Source organism: Rosa chinensis, chromosome 3, assembly GCF_002994745.2.
Source record: "Rosa chinensis cultivar Old Blush chromosome 3, RchiOBHm-V2, whole genome shotgun sequence".
Lineage (NCBI taxonomy): Eukaryota > Viridiplantae > Streptophyta > Magnoliopsida > Rosales > Rosaceae > Rosa > Rosa chinensis.
In genome coordinates this window covers 9,247,958-9,274,729 of record NC_037090.1, presented here as the reverse complement: position 1 = coordinate 9,274,729, position 26,772 = coordinate 9,247,958, and the positions used below count along the sequence as shown (strand labels likewise).

The window sequence follows — 26,772 nt, the reverse complement described above, 5'->3', positions numbered from 1 at the left end:
TAGTTAATTTAAACTAAGTTTTAAACAATTTATATACAACAAATATATACAATAAATGACACAATTTAGCAAGTGATTTTTCAATCCCCGGCAACGGCGCCAAAAATTGATGCGCTTTTGGGAAGCGCATAATTTAACCCTGAAAATATCGTTAGTAGTATAAGCAAATAGGGATCGTTCTATTCCGGGGATTGAGGGTACACCTGTCATTGTGAAACAAATAAAGAAAAGTATTATTTACAAAAATAAAATAAAGAATATAAATATATACAATTGTATAAACAAATAAAGAATTAAAATAATAAAGTATTATTTACAAAAATAAAATAAAGAATAAATATATACAAGAAAACACAAATAAAGGGGGGGGGGATTAGGATTCTTAAAATTAAAATTAAAATAAAGAAAACGTAAAAACATATATACAAGGGTGGAACGCAAGGAACAAAGATCAAAACCACATCCATATGCAAGAAATCCAATTACAATTCCTATAGTTGATTTTAAATGTCATGAGAGAGGAGTTGATCATGTGAAACATTCGAAAGCAAATGATTTCCCATATTTTACTTTTCAATGCTAATTAACCTAAGCGAAAGCACCTAGATTAATCCTATCAAACATGCAATCAAGCCCTAGAAAGCTAGTCAATCATGACATGTTCAACGCATTAGACATAGAGAAAGGCTATCAACTCAAGTGTACAACTTAGTATGGAAAAGTCCACCTAATTGCAATCCTCTTTAATTAAATTCGGTCTTTGCACAAAACCTTTACTACTTTGATTCAAGTTTACACAAAACGAAAAGTCGATTTCATGTTCTTAAACCTAGCACCAATTATATCAAAACCCTAAGTGTTTGCAACCACATAAGATTAAAATACAAAAGTTTTCTATCATGCAAATTTAATTAAACAAACCCACATAAGCAACATAAAAATCAACATATAGAAATCACAACTTTATCTCAAAACATATAAACGGGCTTTAAACTTTGCCCTTAACATTATTTGTTAACTAGAATTCATAGTTTTACAAAATCAAACAAAGAAAACAAGAGAAAGGATATAATACACCTTGAAAGATGAATGATAAAGCCTTGAGACGAAGAACTTGAAGATCCTTGAAAGCAAGCAATCTTCTAGGGACGACACAAGGGTGGATGGCGGTTAGGAAATTGATGTATTGCATGGCTTCTCTTTCTCTTGGCTTGAAAATGAAGAACAAGAAAACTAGAGAATGAAAAAGAAATATGGAGAGGAAATGGAGAGACAAGGAGATGGAATGGATGAAGGAATGTTTGGGAAAATGGAAAGGAAATGGAGAGACAAAGAAGATGGAATGGATGAAGGAATTGGTCATGAGAGTGAGAGGAGAAGTGTATTTATAGCCCAAAAAATGATGAATGGAGGGTGGAGATGAACATAAATGAAGGGCTAGATATGTTAGACAAATTTGTAAAAAATATCTTCCCACTTATTTATCACTTGTTCAACTTGAATTGATTTTCCTCCTCAAGTTTTTCCACTTGGTTGCAACTTTGATTTTCCTCCTCAAGTTTTTCCACTTGCTTGCAACTTTGATTTTCCTCCTCAAGTTTGACAAAGGTTGTTAGCAGATTTGGAGGTGAATTTCTGCCCCTTTATTCCTTCAATTATTTCTCCACTAAGAACTCATTATATGCCTTTGACTTCTTCATATGAAATGTTCCACTATGAGTGTAGATCATCCTGACAAATTTTCAGAGCTTTCATCCATGTGGTTGGGCCGAAAATGCTGCTGGACCTCTTACAGGTCCAGTTTTCCGGTTTTGCTTCTGTAGAGAATTGGGCTAATTGTTTGAAGGCCTTCCACTCATATTTTTCTCTGGCACTCTTCATAAGAAATGATCCTTTGGGTGTCTAGAATGGATCTGCAGAGTTTCAGCTCATTTCAAGTTCATTTGGTCAGGTGCCCGCTCCTTCTTCCTTGCTTGGCTCTGATTCTCCTAGCCGGAGTAAGAAAATATTCAAGGTTAACTTTTTAGTGCATTTTCATTCTTCTCCATCATTTCTAGGTAATTATGGACGTAACACTCATTTCTTCTTCATCTACTCCAATGTACCTAAAAATAGAAATTAAGTTAAAAATTGATTCGTTAAGGAATAACTAAGCAAAATGTGAGGAATTAACATTTAAAATATCACATTAAAATGCGCATATCAGTCGCCCTTACTGGCGGTTCCTCCCTCGTCACCACGACTTCGCCCGCCGGCTGAACCACCTGAGGACCACGCCTCTGGGCAGGCATCCGCTCCTTCTGAGGCCCGGCCGCAGCACTTCCCCTCTGATCCCCGCCGGCCGTCTGGGTCCCCGCCTGCACCACAGGCAGACCATCTTCACCAAGGTGGGACTGGTGCGGCATCGCCATCACCACCGGAACCTCGGACTGGCTCAACGCCAACGTCTCTGGGTTCACCACAGTCTGCTGGGCCGCCAGCCCCTCGGCGTACATGGCCTCCAAAAAATTTTCTATCTCCGCCCGATCCATCGCTTTCTCAAATGCGTCGCGACTGGATTTGTTGCCCGGTGGAGTTTCTAAAAAAAGGAAAGACAGCCACCAGTCAGACACAATTCAATTTTAAAACAAAACGACAGGGTAGGATCCTCACCAATGGAGCGTGTTAGTCGCAGGTCGACCAATAACTCCCAACCAGTCAGCAGGCGGAAATCAAGCAGGTTTCGGTTCCGCCAGCAACCTCTGATCCTCGCCACGCGGCACTCTTCTTCACGCGTCAGCGTATACCGAAGTCCCGCTGCACAAAAAAAACACGTCGTTAGCAAGAATACAAGTTCAAGCATGTAAGCACGCCAAACATTTTCAGCGGACACCGGCCACCAACCTCGAATAGGTTGGAACTCAGACTTAATCCTAAATGACGGCCCTTCTTCGTTAGACCTAGCGTGGTACTCCCAACCGTCCGTAGCGACGCAAAAGGTCCCCCGCCAATAGGACATGGAGTCCCTCAGATTCTCGATCAGCTTGGGCGCTCCCTGCCGGCGACTCAAATTTACTTGCCCGTGGCAGCCTTGGCGCTTCACATATACTAACTCGTAGAAATGGAGCACTTCCGCCACGGTAGGCCCCTCGCACCCCGACAAGCGCCACAAGGAGTTCATCGCCAACATCAACCGCCACATGTTTGGGCAAATCTGACCGAAGGCAAGGCCAAACTCGCAAACAAGGATTTGGAGATTGGGCACCAGCGGAAGTGTCACCCCTTGGCGGAATATGGCCTCGTGCACGGCCGCACACCCAGTCGGGAGAATCGACGCCTTCTCATCAGCCGTCGGTGGGCGCAGCTTCACCGACCCCGGCAACCGGAACGCCTGCTTCAGTCGAGCGACAGCAGCACCGCTCATCCCCCCTCCCGCCTCGTCAACGGCTGTCCCGTCCGGGAGGAACCACGCTGACTCAACATTTTGCTCCGCTGTTTCTCCCTCCCCAGCGGAGCCGCTGGCAGCACTGTTACTCGCCAGACGCTCGTCGCGCCTGGCTTTGGCGGCAGCGGCCTCGCCCGCCTTAGAACTCTCCGGACGCGAACCCCGACCCATAACTACTTCCCAGGGGATGGTCTGTAGCGGCTCGACGTCTAGCACTTCTGGCAGTGAGGTTCCTGCAGGGGCAGACGGACGCAACGAATCAATAAAAACCCCATCCGCCGCGCTGAGCGACACGTCAGACCCGGAATCCTCACTGCTCGAAATCTCTATAACGCTAGCCATCCCAAAACCCTAAAACCCACATCAGTTAGCACAAACATAGATCTAGCCTATTCTCGCATCAGATATAGCCAAAATAATCAAGAACAAAACCCAGAAAACTCCAAAGTGTAAACAAACACACTCAACCCAGACTGGCTATCCAAATCCTAAACCATTGAACGCATTGGCCAACCATCATTCAACCCCCCACAAAAAACCCCATCTCACACCTCAGAGCACACCCAGAAAAGCAAACACAACAAAACCCAGAAACTAGCAGAAACAAATAGCAAGAGACAGAGATCCGAATACCAACCTCAGTGGTGCAATCTCCGGCACGGTGGTGCACAAGTACGACCGACGTCTCTGAGAGTGGTATACCCAAACTTCAGTAGGCTCCTTCTCCGATTTCAGGCAAACGGTGGCTAAGCTTTCAAAATTTTCACAAAAGTGTCGAGTCCCCCAGAGTTTCCCCCCTTTTTATATCGGCCCCAACGCGTCCTCAGCCGTCCGCTCCATACCAACATCCCTTGTTAAGCCGAACACGTGTCATACGTCTCCACTCACTCTCCGGATTGCCCGAGGCGTCATCTCGGTTACGAAACCCACAGTTACTATCATTAAAGGCTAGAAGACGGACAGGCTTAGCAGACAAACCTACGCACGCTAACCCGCTATGGGCGCGACACGTATTAACCACCGAAGGGGCAACTTCGGAAACCCCGCCAGCGGAACTTCTCCCTTGTCCTGTTCCAAGAGACGAAGTATTCACTGGCGGGGCGAAGTCTCCGCTGAGCAAACCCAGCCAGCGGAACTTCTCCCTTGTCCTGTTCCAAGAGACGAAGTATTCACTGGCGGGGCGAAGTCTCCGCTGAGCAAACCCAGCCAGCGGAACTTCTCCCTTGTCCTGTTCCAAGAGACGAAGTATTCACTGGCGGGGCGAAGTCTCCGCTGAGCAAACCCAGCCAGCGGAACTTCTCCCTTGTCATTTTTCCAAGAGACGAAGTCTCCGCTGAGCAAACCCCGCCAGCGGAACTTCTCCCTTGTCATTTTTCCAAGAGACGAAGTCTCCGCTGAGCAAACCCCGCCAGCGGAACTTCTCCCTTGTCATTTTTCCAAGAGACGAAGTCTCCGCTGAGCAAACCCCGCCAGCGGAACTTCTCCCTTGTTATTTTCCAAGAGGCGAAGTCTCCGCTGAGCAAACCCCGCCAGCGGAACTTCTCCCTTGTCATTTTCCAAGACACGAAGTCTCCGCCAGCAAAATCCCGCCAGCAGGACTTTCTCCTTGCTACCCTACAGGCGGGGTGTCCTTCGCTACACACCGCTGGCGGAACCTTTCTTTTCATCTTGCAAAAATACCGCCAGACACGTCTATCGGACGCTGCTTCCTGCTGCATCTAGCGGGGGGATATCCGCTAACGGAAAATCCCGAGGCTACGCCTCACTGACAACGACCGCCACGCGGCGTTACCGTCAGACCGTCCCTACGGGACACGGGGACTAGTCAAACAGTCTACGACGGCCCTGATCAGGCACGTTGACCCCCGTCATTTGGGTGCTAAACATTGGGCTCGCTACCCAACACCCTCTGCTCCGTGCAGCTCCCCCTCATCAAACAAATTACCGACCATCCGGAGGTCTATCTTAGCCGGGGAGTGGGGGACTCCCTGGGGGGCCCAGCAGGGGCCCACCCGAAAGGGTATAAAGCGTCTGTTCAGTAAAGCCAACGGTTGACAACGCACTGACGCTAATTATGCTCTTGCAAGTCTAGCGGAAGAAAACGCTTCAAACCGCCGAACAACTCCCCAACCAAGATTGCCCTCCTTGACTGGGGACTTGGGGGACTTGTACATACATGTACATTTGCAAGCATAATTAGCTATAATGAGCCACGCTCATCGTTCCGCTGAAGGTACTAATTCCAACTAAAGGAATGACATGCAGACGCACCGCCAGGCGGGCTACAACCTCAGCGTTGGACCAACCCCAGATCGCCGGCGACGCGCCGCCACGCGCCACGCCAAGATAGCGTCAGAAACTTCTGAAACTGAGAACTGAAGCATATCAGTCCCACATCGAAAACAAAGACAAGATCAGTCTCTCCCTCACCTATAAAAGGTTCTCTCCTCTCTCCTCATTAATTACGCATTCAATACTTACCTACTGTTACTTTGTCAACATAAATACATTGACTAACTTAGGCATCGGAGAGTTGAAGACCGCCTAGCGCGGTCTCCCTCTGACGCCCATTGTATTTTACTTGACAGGTAACGGGAACTACAATAACAACACAAGTATCGATCCGCCCACCGGATCAGCGTTAACTAAGGTCCAGCTACCGCTAGACTTTTAGGCATTAACATTTTCTGACATCTCCCCACCAAAACTGAGCCATCAACCTATGCATTTCATCACATAAATATTTAGGAACTTCAAAACAGCTTATCACATAGGAAGGCATCGCCTGGACTACTGCCTTAATTAAGATTTCTTTGCCAGCAATGCTTAAATTTTTCTCACGCCAACCTTGAACCCGTTTGCGAATCTTTTCATTCAAAAAACCAAAGGCCTCCGATTTTGAGTAGCTAAGTTCCGTAGGTAGCCCGAGGTACCTGTCATGTTTATCCACTCTCTCTACTCCAAGGATCGCCGCAACCCCATCTTGCATTAGTGAGTACACACAACTTTAAAATAGTATTTTAAATTAACAAAAATAATAGAGAGTCTCGTCTTGCTCTATACATTTAAAAACTAAATAGCTAAAAGTTAAAATACAGAAACTTAGGCTAAAATGGATAAAAATCGATCTAACCATTCTCTTCAAAATAGTTCAGTAACAAAGATAGAGACTGCTAAAAATGCTCTTACTCTCTGTTTTCATAGGAAATAAATTAAGCTAGTTATCATATTAGTTATTACTTGAGCAAGAATGTTGGAGGACTTGAATTTCCCAGCATATACAACACAAGATTGTTCATACCAACTTCCTTTAACCTTGAAGTCAGGGGCAGGCTCTCTATTTTGTGCTAAGAAAACGTGCAATTTCGTCTTTCATCTATGATTCCTCGAATATCGTGCTATCACCCCTGTAAACTTTCCTTCTATGATGTGTACTCAGCAACTATACATGTAGAATTCAGGACTCGATCAGTGATATAGCTAGTGAAGCTGTTTGAGCCCAAAAGCATTTTTGGCAAATCCTTTGGTGGGTTCAAGCCAGTGGGCCGATATCTGCGGCCCAAAAATAAAACTACTCAGGTTTGGGTTATAGCTTCGCCCATTCCGTGACTCATAAGGAGACGAAAACTTCTTGAATTTGAGTAGTAGAGGTAAAATAGGAAACTACAATTAAGAGTCCTTACAAGGCAAGGAGCAGCCGAAACCCTAGGGTATAAGTACAGGGTTAAGCGGCAAAGAGTTCGTCGTCCGGCTGAGTCCAGCAGTTGACGGAAACTTCTGCCCACCAGGTCTCGTATTCTTCTTCGGTTCCGTCCACGGTGTCGATGGTCTGAGCCCAGTCGGGAAGATCAACTAGCGCGAGCATGCTCTGTGCCGGCGGGGGCCCAGAGGGGGGCCCAAATCTGCACCAAGAGGTGTTGAAGTTCCAAGCATCATACAGAGGAAACGGTACCAATTGGACAAGATCGAACTGGCGGGCAAAGTGATTAGAAGCATAAAGCTCGTAGCTGAGTTCTTCGGCCGCAATCCTGATATCTGAGCAGGAGATCGCGGGGCGAAAAGCCAGGCGAGCGCGGTCAGGGTAGTGAGGGTCGCCGGGAATAAAACCATATTCAAGCAGGGACGGGAATCTTCTACCCAGAATGATGTCGCAGTATGGCATTTCTCCAAGAGATATAGATAAGAAAAACACTCAGAATAGGGGGGTGATGAGTACTTTGCTTCGCGGCTAAACCATCGACCTAAGAGTTGATTGGCCGGTGGAAGTAGCGGGATGTCATCACCGCGGAAGAAGGGAAAGTAAGTCTGGATCCAGAAGTCCAGAATCCAGAAGGGGCCGGACATGTTAATCTCGAATGGATGCATCGTCGCTTAGTATAGCATGCGGTAGAGGGCTCCTAGTACCGGTTGTCCGAGCCCGACATTGCGGCCATTGTAGAGGGCTGTCGCTAAAGAAGTCCAAGTGCCAGTGGACTTACAGGAAGAGGTGCAGAATATGAACTTACAGAGCCAATATTCGAGAAAAGCAATTCCGCCGGTTGCATTGTGTTCCCGGCTGTAGTACGTGATAGGAGCATTTTAATGTGATATTTTAATAGTTAATTCCTCACATTTTGCTTAGTTAATTCCTTAACTGAATCGATTTTTAATTCAATTTCTACTTTTAGGTACATTGGAGTAAATGAAGGTGAAATGAGCGTTAGGTCCATAATTACCCGGAAATGATGGAGAAAAATGGAAATGTACTAAAAGATCAATTTTACACATATTCCTACTCCGGCTAGGAGAAACCAAGCCAAGCAAAGAAGAAGGAGCGGCCACCTGACCAAATGAACTCGAAATGAGCTGAAACTCTCCAGATCCATTCTAGACACCCAAATGATCATTTCTTATGAAGAGTGCCAGAGAAAAATATGAGTGGAAGGCCTTCAAACAATCAGCCCAATTTTCTACAGAAGTAAAACCGGAAAACTGGACCTGTAAGAGGTCCAGCAGCATTTCCGGCCCAACCACATGGAATAAAGCTCTGAAAATTTTTCAGGATGATCTACACTCATAGTGGAACATTTTTTATGAAGAAGTCGAAGGCTCATTCTGAAGTTTTGATGGAGAAATAATTGAAGGAATAAAGGGGAAGAAACTGACCTGAAAACAGCTCAACACCACATATTCATGTTTCCCACCCATATGAAGAAAGCATTTCTTTTTCCTTGGATACATTTTTTCTACCCTAAAAGATCATCATCACTTCCACATTTCTTCACCTTCATGCTTTGCTTTCATCATTACCTCATCTTTTACATATTTTACAAACCACTCTCATACTCCACTTTCATTATTTTTCTTCATCTCATCATTTCACTCTTCTTTTTCTTCCCTATTTAAACACCTTCTCCTCTCACTCTCAATCACCAATTCCTTCATCCATCTCATCTTCTTTGTCTCACCATTTCCTCTCCATTTTCCTTAGTCACCATTTCCTATACACATTCCTTCATCCATTTCATCTCCTTGTCTCACCATTTCCTCTCCATTTTCCTTAGTTACATTCCTTCATCCATTTCATCTCCTTGTCTCACCATTTCCTCTCCATTTTCCTTAGTTACATTCCTTCATCCATTTCATCTCCTTGTCTCTCCATTTCCTTTCCATTTTTCTCTCCATTCTCTAGTTTTAAGTTTATGCATTTTCAAGCAAGGAGAGGAAGAAGAAGAAGGAGCCGTGAAGATCATATCCTCCATCATCCACCTTGAAGGCTTGCTTCCAAGATTCAAGATCCAACCATCTAGCTCTCCATCTCCATCTCCACTCACGGTGTAATTCGTTCATTTTCCTTGTAACCTTTTTGTTTTCCTTGTTTGAATTCATATGAACTTGTTTCTAGTTAACAATAATGTTTAGGGCAAAGTTTAAGCCCAATTTCTATGTTTAAATAAAGTTTTCGAATTCTATAATTGTGATTCTAAGTTGCTTATGTGAGTTTGTTCGATTAAATTTGCTTTACAGAAAACTTTTATATGTTTATCTTATTTGGGTCGACACTTATAGGATTTGCATGTAATTGGTGCTAGGTTTAAGAACATGAAATCGACTTTTCGTTTTGTGTAACTTGAATCAAAAGTAGTAAAGGTTCTGGACAAGAATCGAATTTAATTGAAGAGGATTGCAATTAGGTGGACTTTTCCATAACTAAGTTGTACACTTGAGTTGATAGCCTTTCTCTATGTCTAATGCGTTGAACATGTCATGATTGACTAGCTTTCTAGGGCTTGATTGCATGTTTGATAGGATTAATCTAGGTGCTTTCGCTTAGGTTAATTAGCATTGAAAAGTAAAATATGGGAAATCATTTGCTTTCGAATGTTTCACATGATCAACTCCTCTCTCATGACTTGGAAGAACAATTATAGGGTTTGAATCGAATTTGATTACATGGAATTGATTTTGATCTTTGTTCCTTGCGTTCCACCCTTGTATATATGTTTTTACATTTTCTTTATTTTATTTATTTTAATTTTAATTTTAAGAATCATAATCCCCCCCCCTTATTTGTGTTTACTTGTATATATTTATTCTTTATTTTATTTTTGTAAATAATACTTTATTATTTTAATTCTTTATTTGTTTATACAATTGTATATATTTATATTCTTTATTTTATTTATGTAAATAATACTTTTCCTTATTTGTTTCACAATTACAGGTGTACCCTCAATCCCCGGAATAGAACGATCCCTATTTGCTTATACTACTAACGACATTTCAGGGTTAAATTGCGCGCTTCCCAAAAGCGCATCAATTTTTGGCGCCGTTGCCGGGGATTGAAAAATCACTTGCTAAATTGTGTCATTTATTGTATATATTTTTTGTTTAAAAATTGTTTGAAACTTAGTTTAAATTAACTAGGATGTTATTTATATTATTGAACACGAATTTTAATTGTAGGTTGTAAATTGAGAGGAATAGGTGAAGTCTCTTTTGTTAATATTGGCCTAAACCCCTTATTGGTACCTAGCTCAGGTCCCTTAAGGTTGAGGGCGGCCTTTATTAACACTTGTTGAACTGTCTTCACACTTATGAACTTTTTCATCTTAGTAAGTATAGCCTATGTGGAATGGTGTCTAGGAAGGGGACAACGTTCATGACGGGTTTTTGAATCCAGAAGTGCTTGCAAATGGGCCTAAACCACTATGTGGGAGTAGCTCATGCCAAAATGGATTTTTCCTCTCGTGTTCGTCCTCCCCCACCTGGCCATTTCAGTAAGGTTGCCCAAACAATTTGAAAGGGAGTTTGTGTCTAGGCGACTATACTTGGGCCGCACGTCCACTTGATTTACCGCTTGGAATTTGATTCGATATCAATAATGTTTATAACAAAAGAAATACTTGTGAATACTCTATACGTGTAAATTATTTTGTTGTTTCACAATTTAAACTTGTAAAAATACTTTTCACGTTTTATACTCACTTGTGTACTTAACTTGTGTCTTATGTATAATATACTTGTTAATTGTACTTGTAGTTTGTAATTAATAGTTATACTTGTTTTTATTTTGTATTTCTTTGTTAATTATAGTTACTAACTTTATTTAATGTAGGTACCGTCTGGCTGCAAGACGTAAAATACAAGCGCTACTTGGGAGGCAACCCATGCAAATCAGATTTGTTTTCTCTTTCCCTATTTCTTTTTATTTTTCAATTTTTCTCTTTAGTTTTTATTTTAGGATTTGTTTTCGTAAATGTCTTCTATCTATGCTTACTTATTTCATTGCATGCTTTTAATTAATTACATTGAGGATAATGCAATATTTAAGTGTGGGGGAAGAGATTTATATTTTTGTCTTTCATTTTGAGTCCTATATATATATTTGTCTTTTATTTTTGAGTCCTTTCTATAAAAAAAAAATATAAAAAAAAATTGCATTCATTCAGTCTTATTTACAAAAAAAAAAAAAAAAATATATATATATATATAATAATAATAATAATAATGCTAAGTCATGTCTGCATCTCCGTAGGAGTTGAGGCTGAGCTCAAGGGAAATGCGAAAGCCACTCGCCCGCATACCGCTCCTCCAAATGAGTAAATGGAGGTACAAGTCTAGGCTAAAAGACTTTAAACATTAAGCGCTGCATGGGAGGCAACCCATTTCAACTGTAGCTGTGGAGGAGCCATCAAACGCAGATTTGCTTTCTTGAACTCTTCCTTCTATTTTATTTTCATGAATTTTAGGTTGTTTTAGGTTTCGTTGTGTTAACTTTCTCTTCTATGCTTGATTTATGCTTTGCATGATTTATATTTGTTTATACATTGAGGACAATGCATGAATTAAGTATGGGGGAAGGATTATTGCTTTATTGTGTTTTTAGTAGTTAGTATATAAAAAAAAATGAAAAATAGTTGATGTTGGATTGTGTTTTTAATTGATGTTGTGATACACTAAGGTATATTGGATTAAACATAGTCTTGAAAAAGGGTAGCTGTTTCAGTCCCATTGCACATCGAGACTCCCTGTTCCCGTACCTAAGTGTTGAAATTAAATTAAATTGTAAAAAAAAAAAAAAAAAAAAATGTTGGTTTTAGAGTGTTTTTGTGTGTTTGAGTCTTAGGATGCTCCTAACGTCTAGAATGAACATGTCTCCGAATTCATGGCTGAAGGTTTTCACAATCAAAATAGGACTTAATTGAATTCTGTGGTTAATCGACATTGTGATGCTTGTATGAAGATTTGAGATAGGATTGTAACTTGGTTCATTAAGCATGCTAGGATTAAGTCTGATTCATTTGACCCAAGTGAGCTGTTGAGCTAAAATACTTTCTTTTTGAGTGCTTACTGATAATTTCAGAATTTCATGGCTGTATTTGCAAAACCTCATCTTTCTTTGAAAATCCAATGATCATGTGCCATAGATTTTAATGGACTAGAGAGTACTAGAACTCGGCTGTTGTGATTGTCAAAACTTGTATGCCATAATATGCACTGATCCTGGATAGGATAGAAGGCATTAGGGTAACCACCATAGCCAAACAAGCATGTGTCCCCAATTGTGCCCGTCGTGGGACTCCTTAGAATGAACCCCTTTGAGCCTACGTTGAAAACCTTTGTTTCATCACCCTCACTACCCTACCATGAGCTTAGTACAGGATATCTCTACCCTTGTCTTAAGGACTTAGTAGAGCATGACATAGTATGTAGGGGTGACGATGAAAGACAAGTGTAGGGTGGGGAAAATCCAAGAAAAAAAGAAGAAAAAAAAAAAAAAATTTGCCTTGAAAAAAAAAAAAAAAAAAAAAGAAAGAAAAGCGGCAAAAGAGAAGAAAATTGAAAAGAAAACTCTTGGGAAATTGTTGAAGTGTGGTTTTGGACTTGCAAATTTGTAGAAGGCTCAAAGTTGAAAATTATGCCTTTGTCCATTCCCATGTTGGTTAGAGTGAAGGTTTGGCCCAAAACAATGATATTTGGTCTACAAAAATGATGACATAAGGTGGTCCTTATATGCTCTGCTAGGTCCTTAGGATTTTTTGTATCCTTAATCTTCATTTCGAAAACCCTAGCTTAGCCCCATTACAACCTATTTTAAGTGCTGACTTGATCCTTGAGATGGGCAGTCTTTGGTTAGTGGAGTCAGTTACGCAGTCGAGCTTATGGTTTAGGTCCATTTGTGCACTCAGTCATTTCATGAGGTCTTTAAAAATTCTTCACAAAATGTGTTTATTGATGAAATATGCAAGCTGTTTGTTGCCTTACAATTTGTTCTCTTGCATATACTTGAGTGTGAAGCTTTTAAGCATAGCCATTTCTGAGAGAAAAATCGAGAGTATGCCCTGTGAGTTTGGATTGGACTTGTTCGAAACATGCTATCATTCACTGTATAACTTAAGTTCTCCATATCTTGCTTAGTCATATGAATGTCACAGGTTTATTAACCATGGAATTATCTTTGTGATTTTGATTAAGTGTTTAACGTGAAAGCCATGAGTTTGGAGTCTCTGAGACAACAGTTAGGAGCAATAGAGTCATTTACTTGCTTTTTGTCAAGTCTTTGTTCTGTTTTGGATTTTTTTTGTTTTGTTTTGCTAAGAGACTAGCAAAAGCTAAGTGTGGGGAATTTGATAGGAGCATTTTAATGTGATATTTTAATAGTTAATTCCTCACATTTTGCTTAGTTAATTCCTTAACTGAATCGATTTTTAATTCAATTTCTACTTTTAGGTACATTGGAGTAAATGAAGGTGAAATGAGCGGTAGGTCCATAATTACCCGGAAATGATGGAGAAAAATGGAAATGTACTAAAAGATCAATTTTACACATATTCCTACTCCGGCTAGGAGAAACCAAGCCAAGCAAAGAAGAAGGAGCGGCCACCTGACCAAATGAACTCGAAATGAGCTGAAACTCTCCAGATCCATTCTAGACACCCAAATGATCATTTCTTATGAAGAGTGCCAGAGAAAAATATGAGTGGAAGGCCTTCAAACAATCAGCCCAATTTTCTACAGAAGTAAAACCGGAAAACTGGACCTGTAAGAGGTCCAGCAGCATTTCCGGCCCAACCACATGGAATAAAGCTCTGAAAATTTTTCAGGATGATCTACACTCATAGTGGAACATTTTTTATGAAGAAGTCGAAGGCTCATTCTGAAGTTTTGATGGAGAAATAATTGAAGGAATAAAGGGGAAGAAACTGACCTGAAAACAGCTCAACACCACATATTCATGTTTCCCACCCATATGAAGAAAGCATTTCTTTTTCCTTGGATACATTTTTTCTACCCTAAAAGATCATCATCACTTCCACATTTCTTCACCTTCATGCTTTGCTTTCATCATTACCTCATCTTTTACATATTTTACAAACCACTCTCATACTCCACTTTCATTATTTTTCTTCATCTCATCATTTCACTCTTCTTTTTCTTCCCTATTTAAACACCTTCTCCTCTCACTCTCAATCACCAATTCCTTCATCCATCTCATCTTCTTTGTCTCACCATTTCCTCTCCATTTTCCTTAGTCACCATTTCCTATACACATTCCTTCATCCATTTCATCTCCTTGTCTCACCATTTCCTCTCCATTTTCCTTAGTTACATTCCTTCATCCATTTCATCTCCTTGTCTCACCATTTCCTCTCCATTTTCCTTAGTTACATTCCTTCATCCATTTCATCTCCTTGTCTCTCCATTTCCTTTCCATTTTTCTCTCCATTCTCTAGTTTTAAGTTTATGCATTTTCAAGCAAGGAGAGGAAGAAGAAGAAGGAGCCGTGAAGATCATATCCTCCATCATCCACCTTGAAGGCTTGCTTCCAAGATTCAAGATCCAACCATCTAGCTCTCCATCTCCATCTCCACTCACGGTGTAATTCGTTCATTTTCCTTGTAACCTTTTTGTTTTCCTTGTTTGAATTCATATGAACTTGTTTCTAGTTAACAATAATGTTTAGGGCAAAGTTTAAGCCCAATTTCTATGTTTAAATAAAGTTTTCGAATTCTATAATTGTGATTCTAAGTTGCTTATGTGAGTTTGTTCGATTAAATTTGCTTTACAGAAAACTTTTATATGTTTATCTTATTTGGGTCGACACTTATAGGATTTGCATGTAATTGGTGCTAGGTTTAAGAACATGAAATCGACTTTTCGTTTTGTGTAACTTGAATCAAAAGTAGTAAAGGTTCTGGACAAGAATCGAATTTAATTGAAGAGGATTGCAATTAGGTGGACTTTTCCATAACTAAGTTGTACACTTGAGTTGATAGCCTTTCTCTATGTCTAATGCGTTGAACATGTCATGATTGACTAGCTTTCTAGGGCTTGATTGCATGTTTGATAGGATTAATCTAGGTGCTTTCGCTTAGGTTAATTAGCATTGAAAAGTAAAATATGGGAAATCATTTGCTTTCGAATGTTTCACATGATCAACTCCTCTCTCATGACTTGGAAGAACAATTATAGGGTTTGAATCGAATTTGATTACATGGAATTGATTTTGATCTTTGTTCCTTGCGTTCCACCCTTGTATATATGTTTTTACATTTTCTTTATTTTATTTATTTTAATTTTAATTTTAAGAATCATAATCCCCCCCCCTTATTTGTGTTTACTTGTATATATTTATTCTTTATTTTATTTTTGTAAATAATACTTTATTATTTTAATTCTTTATTTGTTTATACAATTGTATATATTTATATTCTTTATTTTATTTATGTAAATAATACTTTTCCTTATTTGTTTCACAATTACAGGTGTACCCTCAATCCCCGGAATAGAACGATCCCTATTTGCTTATACTACTAACGACATTTCAGGGTTAAATTGCGCGCTTCCCAAAAGCGCATCAGTACGCCAACCATCGAGGGTAGGAGCCACTGTGAGCACTGCGACCATGTTGGGCCATGGTCGAGGTGAAGTTGACAGAATCAAATTGACCATGCACATAAGGTTCGCCATCGATGGGCAGGCCAGTGATAGCGAGGATATCCAACAAAGTGATGCTCATTTGACCAAATCTGAAGTCAAATGTGTTGGTGGCGGTATTCCAGAAACAAAGGAAGGAGGCGAGTGGAGAACGATTACCACCGCGAGGAAGATGAAAACACAGGTCAATAGTATGTGTGATACCTGCTGCATTCCAGCGAGCCAGATCCCGCGCTCGTGTCTCGCGATACCAGGAAGTCTCCGATGCACTAATGGAGGATGGCCAGTGCCCTATTTTGGCTCGATGGTTTTGGGCACCCCAGCCACTAAAATCGTCAGGAGTCCTTCGAAGGATTAGAATGGGTCGACGGACGGGTAGGCCGTATAGAACTATAGCATCGTCAGGGATAACGCCCTGCGGCGCTGGGCCCAGTCCGGTTTGATGGTCGGAGAAGCGAAGGAGCAGGGTCGATGGATAGATGTTTGAAGACGAATGCGAACACCGATGTTGATTCCCCAAGTTTGAGCAGCTTTTTCGTTTAACTTTTCCTCCTGATCGATGATGATTTTCTTTGGGGGAGCCATTTCTGGATGCTTGCAGAGGAGTTGTGGACGGAGATGGGTTTTTCTGGGTTTAAGAGACTGGAAGGTTTCTGATGTGACAGGCTTTGCGGCTGTGGGTTTAAATAAAGAATTTTTGTGAGGGAAACGATGCAACGGAAAGTGTTTCGCAAACGAAAGGACGTGGCCTTCATTAATGGCATCGTTTCAAGCGACCGGCGCGTCGTTCTAGTCCCCTTCAATCAGTTACATCTTCGCGGGCCTGATTTCGAGGCCTGGGGGGGCAATGTTTGAGCCCAAAAGAATTTTTGGCAAATCCTTTGGTGGGTTCAAGCCAGTGGGCCGATACCTGCGGCCCAAAAATAAAACTACTCGGGTTTGGGTTATAGCTTCACCCATTCTGTGACTCATAAGGAGACGAAACCTTCTTGAATTCGAGTAGTAGAGGTGAAATAGGAAACTACAATTAAGAGTCCTTACAAGGCAAGGAGCAGCCGAAACCCTAGGGTATAAGTACAGGGTTAAGCGGCGAGATCAAGGACCTCTCTCTAATCAATCAATCTTAGCGATTACAAAGCCTCCCCGGAGCAAACCTTCAACCTCGTTGAAACCCAGTGACCGCCCGCCAGTCCTAGTCTCCTCGCGAGCCGACTGTCAGCCTCACCAGATCAACCCGGCGACCGTGCTTCCAATCCTAGTCTCCTCGCGAGCCGACTGCCAGTACTACTGCCACCTACACAACCAACGAAGCAAGGGTAACGCCCTCGCACCCAGCGAAGCTAAAGTCACGCTTTAGCAAAACCCGTGCTTTCTCACAACTTCCCAGTGATTGCTCTGCTTAGTCTACAACACTAAGTATCGATACGGTGAACACGAAGAGATCACACCCAAAGTCCTTACCCGTAAGGCAAAAGTCCTTTCCTAAAAGGCAAAAGAAGAACCCTGTGACGAGGTTGGTGCTCTCCTCGTCCACAGCGCTTGAAGAAAAAGTCAGGTCAAGGGACTTCCCCAACGACTGCACCTCGCGGTGCTGGCATGCCTGAGCAATCACACGCTCAAAAGAGACTGTTTGCACACCAGCTGGTTTTGGAGCCAAACAGAAGCATAACCATATATTAAGAATAAACCTTCTTTCGGAGATCAGTGACAATGGGATACCCAGGACCGTCAACTAAGACTCGGCGGTCATGCAAGCTCAAAAATGCTCTTTTAACTTTGAAAACAGTGTTGCCGTTAACATCCTTGACTGAAAAGTCGCCGGACAGAACTTGTCTGACGATTCCAAGATCAACAGGGTACGGACTGCAGAAGTGAGGGCTGATGATTGCTTATGCCATGGTAACAGAAATCTGAGATCAATTTACCAACAACTGTATTTTGATTTATGGAAAGGCCAAATCGATCTTCATGAGTGTTGAGATTTCATACAAAATTTTATGTACTAAATTGATGAGATCAAGGGAACTTCTAGGTTGAGGTGTATAGTCATCAACTTTAGATTAGATCCGTTGTCTGAATATTATGTCTTTGTGTAACGCTCTGAAGAACATAGGAACAGAACTCTAAGGACGCTAGATCTGTTGATCATGCCCCAGTAGTAAGTGGTTATTGGGTGGATTTAATTTGATTGTTGAATCATAATGTCGAGAGTAAAGGTGGTCATCAAAACATGTGGGATGCTGGATTAATATACCTTAGCATATTAAGAGCGATTCGATAAATAAGTGACTGATCACGTTAGAAAGCGAAAAATTTTCGTGCACCTATAACGCAAGTGACCCAAGGCATATTAACTTATTAAGTGATCTTAGCTCTTGATATTTGTAATCAATTTTTATTTTTATAACAAAAAAATGCACTTGATGTTATTTAGTCATCCATTCCCGTATTGTAAGTGCACATAACTAGATACTCTGGATCCCTTCCCATCTTTTGCTTTATGCAATGAGGACAAATTGGTGAACGACCAAAACCTGTTTCTTCTATGACATTTTAGTCTAATTCATAAGGTCTAAATTTCAGAGCATTAAGATACATTGGAGCTACCTGTTTGTTTGTCTTTTGAAAATAATTATATAATGAAAAATATAAAATTAGGGTACTAATTAAGCGGCAGAGAATCAGAGATCATATTCCGACTATACACAATCGTATATCAACCATGATACTCATATATTTGAGAAGTGAAGGGGGTCCAGTTGATGCTCATATATTTGAGGGAGTAAAGGGGGTCCAATTATAATGCCAACGGGAACGAACATATATAATAGCTGGATCAACCCAATGAACCTACATGCATAACATATAAGTGAACTAATGACTAAAAACAAAGGCAAACGCATAAACACCCTTCAAGTATATCCAAATTAGTCTCCGCCGGAACCAGAATTAGAACCAGAACCACTGAAGTTCATCTCATTAAGAATGAAAATAAGCGCGACAATGAGTGCTTGGTCAACACCTGGATACACTGTGACCATGAAATTGTCCTTCCCAAACAACACGCTTGTAACTGTGTGCTTCTTGTGCATCTGCAATTTTAATAGTACAATTAGTCCCAACAATGCTAATATCTTAGTTTTCGCCGGAAATAAATTTAGTCATCATATTAATTCTTACTTCAGCCAAAATGTTGGAGGACTTGGATTTCCCAGAATATACAACACAAGATTGTTCAAACCAACTTCCCTTCACCTTGAAGTCAGGAGCATACTCTCCTTTATTATTTGCCAAGAAAACGTGCAATTTCGTCTTCAACTGAACCACCGAAGATTTCTTAACACTAAAGACCAGATTCCCCGAATCCGTGCTATCACCCCTATAAACTTCCCATCTATGATGTGTACTCAGCAACTATGATGTGTAGAATACAGGACTCGGTCAGTCGTATAGCTAGTGAAGCATAACCAAATATAAGGAATAAAAGAATAAAACCCCAATTACCTTCTTTTGAAGAGTGACAATGGGATTCCCAGCACCATCAACTAAGACTCGGCGTTCACGCAAGCTCAAAAATGCTCCTTTCACTTTGAAAACAGTATTGCCATTAACATCCTTGACTGAAAAGTTGCCGGACAGAACTTGTCTGACGATTCCAAGATCAACAGGGTACGGACTGCAGAAGTGAGGGCTGATGATTGCTTGTGCCATGATAACAGAAATCTACTAACACCTGTATTTTGATTTATGGAAAAACAAATCGATCTTGATGAGTATATTGAGATTTCATAGCAAAAAATATGTACTAATTGACACTCACCTTTAAATTAGATTGATAACGCTCTGAAAAACATAGAACAGAAGTGAAAGGACGCTAGATCTGTTTAAGTAGTACGAGATTATTAGGTGGATTTGATTTGATTGTTGAATCATAATATCGATAGTAAAGGTGGACATCAAAACAGGTGTGATTCTGAATTAATTTACCTTGGCATATTTAGAACGATTCAATAGATTTAGATACGTGACCTACCACATGATGATATATAAGAGCAAATCCATGAAATTAAATTTGCCTTTATTGCAAAGATTTACTGAAATGAAAGTTGCCTCTTTTGCTTTATACAAATGAGGACAGGGTCGGTGAAGGACCAAAACGTACGTGTCCCATGTATTGAAGACTAGCTCACTAGCTAGCTAATAGAGCAAGTCATGAAGTCGATACAAAGACATGAACTTGAAGACCTTCAAGCAGCATTGGATCTAGAGGGTCGGAAATGTTATTTCAAAATACTATTTGTCGATCGACTTGCTCAAATGGGAGTATGGGACGTACTTTGAACTTGGATATATAATTATCTTTTTGAGAGATAGAAGATAGGATGACCTGTTGCGGCCTCCTCTTATTGCTATTTAATTTGATTTCCGTTTCGGACTTTTTAAGCCTTCCTATTCACCAAAAGTAATATACTATTTCTATTTGTCAAGTGCATCACACCCTCCTATTCAATAACAGCCAGCAAATTGTAATATTTACATATGGGTTGTACATTATGGCATTATGCTCCTGCTAAAACGCAGAACGACAGTCATCTTAGAGTCAAAAATTGTCACTAGGAGGATCGAGGAGATAAAAAAACATTACATAGAACGCACCTCAATTCTCTCTTAGTTTATAGATTATAGATGAGAGACGATAAAACTCGAAATTTGAGTGCAGAGGTAAATAAAAGAGATTTTGCTCCAGAAGTAAACTCAACAAGATAATACATATTAGCTTAGGTACGGACAAAGTACTTCAACTAGATATTTGAAAGAGAAAGGGATCCCAAACTCCGAAGTTCTATTGGAATATAACTTGTACAATTGTACACTAATTATGAAAGATCAAGCCAATTAATTATGCATGCACATTCATACGAATGAAATATTGAATCAAATCTAATTCATGGACTCATGTTCAAGAGTCAGCATTGATCTCATCAAGGATGACAATAAGCGCAACGATGAAAGCGTAGTCAACCCCGGGATATACTGTGACACTGAAATTGTCCTTCCCAAACAACACGCTTGAAACTGTGTGCTTCTTATGCATCTGCAAAATTAATCGATTTTAGTCAGACAATGTTAATGGATCCGGCTCCTCTAAAGTGAGAAGCCTGTGAATTTACTTCAATTTCATAAAATCTGGACTCTCTGTTTAATCTAAGGGTCATGAAAATTGACACATCACTATTTCATCAATTTTTTATTTTTAGTCTAAACCACAGTTAACTCTATTGTTAACTATCATTAACTCCAGCAAAAAAAAAAAAAAAAAAAGGGTGAAGACATACTGTCTTTCTTCTATGCGTAGTCCCAACCCCAAATTCACTTCTATGCGTAATCAATCTCAGTGTTCTAGTAAATTAATATTCAATCATCAAAAGTAAACAATTGATGATATTCTTACTTGGGCAATAATGGTGGAGGAGTTGCCAGCGTGTATAACACAAGATCTTTCAAACCAACTTCCTTTAACCTGGAAGTCAGGTGCATACTCTCCTGTGTTATTTGCTAAGAACACATCCAATTTGGTCTTCATCTGAATCATTGAAGATTGCTTAACACTAAATACCAGGTTACTCGATTCTGTGCTATCTCCCCTGAAAACTTGCCATCTTTCATGTACCGACCTCAACTGTACATAGAAAATTTAAATACATGAGCCAGTTATTTAATTATAGTTTGTTAAGCATAATTTTTTAGGATTAAGGGGATGGAGTATAAGGTAGTTGACCCAGTCAAATCTTCGGTAAGCTATTTGCAATGTTATGAGGCCAAAATGTTTGCAGAAATACCTTAATACGGCTCTATATATATAAAGGTCAAGAAAAAAGAAATTATGAATCCGCAGCTGATTAAAGGTACCTTCTTTCGGAAAGTTACAATGGGGTAGCCAGCAGCGTCAAGTAAAACTCGACGGTCACGTAGGCTCAAGTGCGCTCCTTTCACTTTGAAAACAGTGTTACCATTGACATCCGTGACTACAAAGTTGCCATCGGTTATGGTTAGAACTTTTCGGACAATACCAAGATCAACAGGGTAGGGAGTGCAGAAATTAGGGCTGATGATCGCAACAGTGGGATTAGCGTATGCTACCGGAACTGCGCTTGCGCTCGGATTAGCGCCGGATGGTGGTGCGCTTGCTTGTTGCATGATTACTAGCTGCAATCTCTTGGATTAATTGTATTTTGATTCAATGAAGGTTTCTTACAGAGGGGGTGCTATTTATGCATATGTCTTCGGTTTTAAAAATCATTGGAACAAGTTGGTAAGAGGCCAAAACGTGTTCCGTAGTTCCTTACATTGACCGCTAACAGAGCACAACCAAGTCAATAGAAGACATTAGAAACTTTTAAGCAGAATTAATATTCTAGAGGGTCGGAAATGTTAGGGTAATTCTCTGTTGAACGTATCTTTTTCCATGGAAACCAATAAGCTAGGCTGGTGGGAGTCATCCCATGTTGTACCACGAAAGATAACGCCGAAGACTTTGATTTTAAAATCCATGATAGAGAGGGAAATAATATTAATTGATCGAGTTGCACATTATGTTAATGCTGTAACAGAAAACGGGATCTCATTGCTAGGTCAGAAATTGCCACTGGAAGGATTAGATAAAGAGTTAGTCAAACCGAAATGGATGTCCCCGATTTGTCTTTCGATTCCGTTGCTTCTTTGTTCTTATGTTGATAAGGACAGCCTGGACAGTAGTTCTTCATTGGATTGACCCTCTCTGTAGAGTGTATCCTCGGTTTCTCTAGATGGATATATGTGGCTTGGTTATGGTCACATATCCTAAATAGATCATGTCCTTACAAACTGGTACCAAATTAAACCTACAAAACAATTTCAGACACGTCTTTAGTTATTGACTCTTAATTACAGTAATGTTAGTATTTTCATTACCTTTTAAATTCATGAAAACTGTTGTAGGGAATCAGAAATTGAGAAATAATCGCTGCGTATTCTCATTGATAATAGGGGCCTCTTTATATAGAGGATTACAATGCATAGAGTTAGAATCATACAAGGAAAGAGAATCTCTACATTCTTCTAATTGAACCCTATTACCACTAGGTCAAGTAACCTAGAGTTTGGATTAAACACAAATAGAGATATCCTTAAACACTCCCCCTTGTGTTGTCCAAATGCGGTGCTTCTCTCGTTGCCTCGTTAAAAAACCTTGCCGAGTAACAAAAACCCAGTGGGACCAAAATAACCTCGGTCGAAGGGGAAAAAGAGCACAACACACCCTTCACGTTTCGAGGTGAACATGTAGACATCTCCCCCTGATGTCTGCGCCTCCCCCTGATGACTACGATCATGAGAGTTCAGATAATTTCCGCAAGCCAATTCTTGCCACATGTTTCTCGAACGTGGATTTGGGCAATGACTTAGTAAACAAGTCTGCCTCACTGTCCTCAGATTGAATCTAGTTCACTTTGATCTCGAGGAGAGTCTGTTGTTGCTGATTATGCTTGGTGTTGTCGCTTTTGATGTAGCATTGCCTCATTTGTTCAAAACAAGCAACATTATCCTAAACGCTCGTAGGCTCATCTGTGGTAGACTTCAAACCACAATTGTTCGAACATGCGTAATTATGGATCAAATCCATATACATTAACGAACCACTTCGTGAAGAGCAATGATCTCTGCATTGTTCGAAGATATAGCGACTAGGGTCTATTCTGTAGACCTCCAAGATGTCACGGTCTTTTCCCATGGTGAACACTTAACCGGATTGGGAATGACCTTTGTGTGGGTCAGAGAGATACCCAACATCAGCAAAACCTTCCCAAACACATGTCGCTTTGGGATGGGGATAATGGACACAAGCCAGTGTTGGCGGCGTTCCTGGTGTGTGATGGGTCCGAATCCATCATCTCTTTGTAGGGATAGAACAAGCACATATCACTCATACATCTCAAGTATCGAAAGATATCTTTTACACCAATCCAATGGCGTCGTGTTGGCGCAGAGCTATATCTAGCTAACAAGTTCACAACATATGAGATGTCCGGTCTTATGCATTGTGATAAGTACAATAATGCGCCTATTGTACTAAGTAAGGCACTTCTGCCTCTAGCACATCTTCGTCATCATCCTTTCGACGAATAGGATCATTTTCAGGATCATGACTACGGACGATCATGGGGTGCTTGAAAGCTTGACCTTGTCAAAATGCCTAAGCATCTATCGACACGATGCTCAAGTTCCAAACCGAGACATAATCGTGTTCTCCCAAAATCCTTCATCTCAAACTCGGATTTCAAGTGTTCAGCGATTTCCCTTAACTCTTTAAGGGCTTCTAATAAAGATCATGTCCAACATGAACCGCGATAGAATCCGAAACTTGTCATAGAAACGCGTGGGCATATCCCTTCCCAATCAAGTAGTCACTTTAGTGAGCGTTTCAACCTCTTTGTAAACGCGCTCCATGGTCTAGAGCCACTTGACTTGGGTAAATGAAGTTCACCATGAACCTTCATGTATATCTCGTATCTAGATCCCTATAAAGATACGTAGTGACCACATTTGTAAGCTGCATGTTCAGTTATTTTGAAACTACCAAACTGATAGGGTAGTGGAGTGCAATGACATCCATTACGAGATAATGTCTCATCGTAGTCGAATCCAGGGCGTTTTGTGAGAAGCCTTACGCCATAAGGCGAGATTACCATATCTTTTTCTCATTACACTTTCTAACGAAGACCCTATTAGTCAACAGATTTTATGTTAGGAGGTGTTGGCATCTCTAGCTCGAAAACCTTCCTCTTCGTTAGAGAATCCATCTTAACCTGGATCGCATCTTTCCATTTAGGCCAAAAACTCTCTACGTTGGCATTCATTCATCAACGGAGCGTGGTTCGATATCATCTAACTCAACAAACTCATGCGCAACTACATCATCAATTATGATGGAGTTTCTATCCCACGTCTCATGTACACTAGTATAAGTTTCATAGAGCTCTATATTCTCATGAATAGGTTCTGACGTTGAGGAGTCCCCCAATGATAAACATAACCTGGAAGATTCTCATGAGACGGATTTTGAGTGTCGATGATTCAAGGATTGGTTTGTGCCAATGTATCCTTCGAACCCACGGGCCTCTCCACGCATCCTAGCTGGGACCATGGCCTGTAACGCCAGAGTTCCACTTTCTTTGGCGTTGGCGCCATGCCTACCTCCATGTAGGGTGGTGCTACGTCCTCTAGTAGGAACGTTCTTCCTTGCAGGCATGTTTGTAGCATATTTGTGTGATCTCGTCACTGTAATAGGGATCGAGATGAGACATTGTGGGGACAGGCCGCGACAATTCCTGTCGTTCCTGCTGAACATCCGTGTTCTATCTTCCCCTAACGACGGGAAGACTATCTCATCAAAGTGACAACCCGCAAATCTAGCGGTAAGGAGATCGCCTTGCAAGGGCATTAAGTGGCGGACGATTGTTGGAGTCTCAAATCCAACGTAGTTGCCCATTCGTCTGTAAGGACCCATCATAGAGCACTGTGGTGGCGCAATTGGCACATAAATGGCTCACTCAAATGTGCATAAGTACAAAATACGTGTACCCAGTCACTAGCTGTAACGCAGAGGTACATTGAGTGGCGGTAGGTCGTAGACAAATTAGCATAGCTACATGCGATATTGCATCACCCCAAGCGGATGTAAGAAGATTGGTGTGCATCACCAATGTCCGGACGACCATCGTAGTCGTTTCCGCCAGACCATTTGGGTGTGTACGAGGGAATATGATGTCCAACATCAGTCCCATTGTAATATCCATCGAAAGTCTTTCGATGTAAACTCTCTAGCATAGTCAAATCCAATTGACTGAATATGATGATTCGGGGAGTGAGCCCGTTGTCATATGATATGTGCTAGGAGTGTAGCGTAAGCAGCATTTATAGGTGGACAATGGCACAACACGTGACCAGCGTGTTTGCTTGTCAACCAACATCATGAAATATTTAAGCGTCCGCAAGTTGGTTGAATCAATCCACAAAATCCCTACGGATTCTTTGTAAAAACAGAATGAGTATTGTCATATCATTTACATAAGACGGTCTCAGTCCTAGTTTCCCTAAGGAACGGGCTTTGTAAAACGAGCGAGAGGCCTTAGAAGCAACCATTGAGTATTTTGGTTAGGCCTGAGCGTCTGAAACGCTATATGAAGCAAGTTGGTGATAGAAATATCACCTGGGGCGCCATCACCATGATGGACGCTATCCATGGCGTGATGGATATGGACTGCGCCAGCCCTAGGCTGGTGGTGGACGGAGGCGGTGCCCTAGGCAGCTGCGTCGGTCACACGTAGTCTAGGAATCAACTTTTGATTCATGCTTCATTTTGCTCGAGAGAAATGATGTCCATGTGAAGTCTTTATAGACGGATCATCATATCATGACTAGGATGATCTATCCTGTCGTGACAAAGCCAATACGTGACTAAATCCAAGAGATCTTCTCTTATAACTTTTATTGGATTAATAGCTCGAATAGTGACATAGAGTCCACTAGAGAGACACATAAACTTCTCTAAGATGCGTCTTTGTTCGCAAGCATTAAAGCTATTGCAAAGGAACTCATTTCCGTTCTCTACATACATTTTTGCATGGAATTCGTTGGCTATTCATATGATACGATTTGCCCTAGGAGTGTAGAGAGTTTTTGTGACAGCTGTAATCAAGGTGCCATTTGGCAAGTGGAACTTGGGCTATTCCATGTCCTTGAATTAATACTGATGGCCCAGCCATCGTAGTCACAAAGTCATATGCTCAGAATCAAAATTAAGTCATAATGAAAAGAACTCGAAATTTTATTCATAAGCCAACAAAGTACATCATTGTCTCTTAACCATTAGGAGAATCTAATCCAAATGC

At 41.0% G+C, this 26,772-nt stretch overlaps 2 protein-coding genes across 2 annotated transcripts; both read right to left on the bottom strand.

Moving 5' to 3' along the window:
- Positions 1 to 18,491: 18,491 nt before the first annotated feature.
- LOC112191423 (protein LURP-one-related 15) lies at positions 18,492 to 20,475 on the bottom strand. Its single transcript, XM_024330767.2, has 4 exons — positions 19,665 to 20,475; positions 19,349 to 19,577; positions 19,025 to 19,258; positions 18,492 to 18,936 (listed from the first exon to the last, which is right to left on the bottom strand). Exons 2-4 carry the CDS (start codon positions 19,553 to 19,555, stop codon positions 18,772 to 18,774), a joined length of 606 nt encoding a protein of 201 aa, XP_024186535.1. The 5' UTR covers positions 19,556 to 19,577; positions 19,665 to 20,475; the 3' UTR covers positions 18,492 to 18,771.
- Positions 20,476 to 20,668: 193 nt separating this feature from the next.
- Positions 20,669 to 22,108, bottom strand: LOC112191421 (protein LURP-one-related 10). The gene is made up of 3 exons (XM_024330764.2): positions 21,755 to 22,108; positions 21,297 to 21,524; positions 20,669 to 20,939 (listed from the first exon to the last, which is right to left on the bottom strand). The coding sequence occupies exons 1-3, from the start codon at positions 22,040 to 22,042 to the stop codon at positions 20,805 to 20,807; spliced, it is 651 nt and encodes a 216-aa protein (XP_024186532.1). The 5' UTR covers positions 22,043 to 22,108; the 3' UTR covers positions 20,669 to 20,804.
- Between the last annotated feature and the right edge of the window lie 4,664 nt (positions 22,109 to 26,772).

What these genes read in the sequence shown, in the direction of transcription:
- LOC112191421 (XM_024330764.2), bottom strand. Translation starts at nt 22,042, where the DNA reads ATGCAACAAGCAAGCGCACCACCATCCGGCGCTAATCCGAGCGCAAGC. An exon ending in TTGTAACTTTCCGAAAGAAG is followed by an intron (nt 21,525 to 21,754) that starts GTACCTTTAATC and finishes TTCTATGTACAG; the next exon opens with TTGAGGTCGGTACATGAAAG. An exon ending in CCTCCACCATTATTGCCCAA is followed by an intron (nt 20,940 to 21,296) that starts GTAAGAATATCA and finishes TTAATTTTGCAG; the next exon opens with ATGCATAAGAAGCACACAGT.
- LOC112191423 (XM_024330767.2), bottom strand. Translation starts at nt 19,555, where the DNA reads ATGGCACAAGCAATCATCAGCCCTCACTTCTGCAGTCCGTACCCTGTT. An exon ending in TTGTCACTCTTCAAAAGAAG is followed by an intron (nt 19,259 to 19,348) that starts GTAATTGGGGTT and finishes TACACATCATAG; the next exon opens with TTGCTGAGTACACATCATAG. An exon ending in CCTCCAACATTTTGGCTGAA is followed by an intron (nt 18,937 to 19,024) that starts GTAAGAATTAAT and finishes TTAAAATTGCAG; the next exon opens with ATGCACAAGAAGCACACAGT.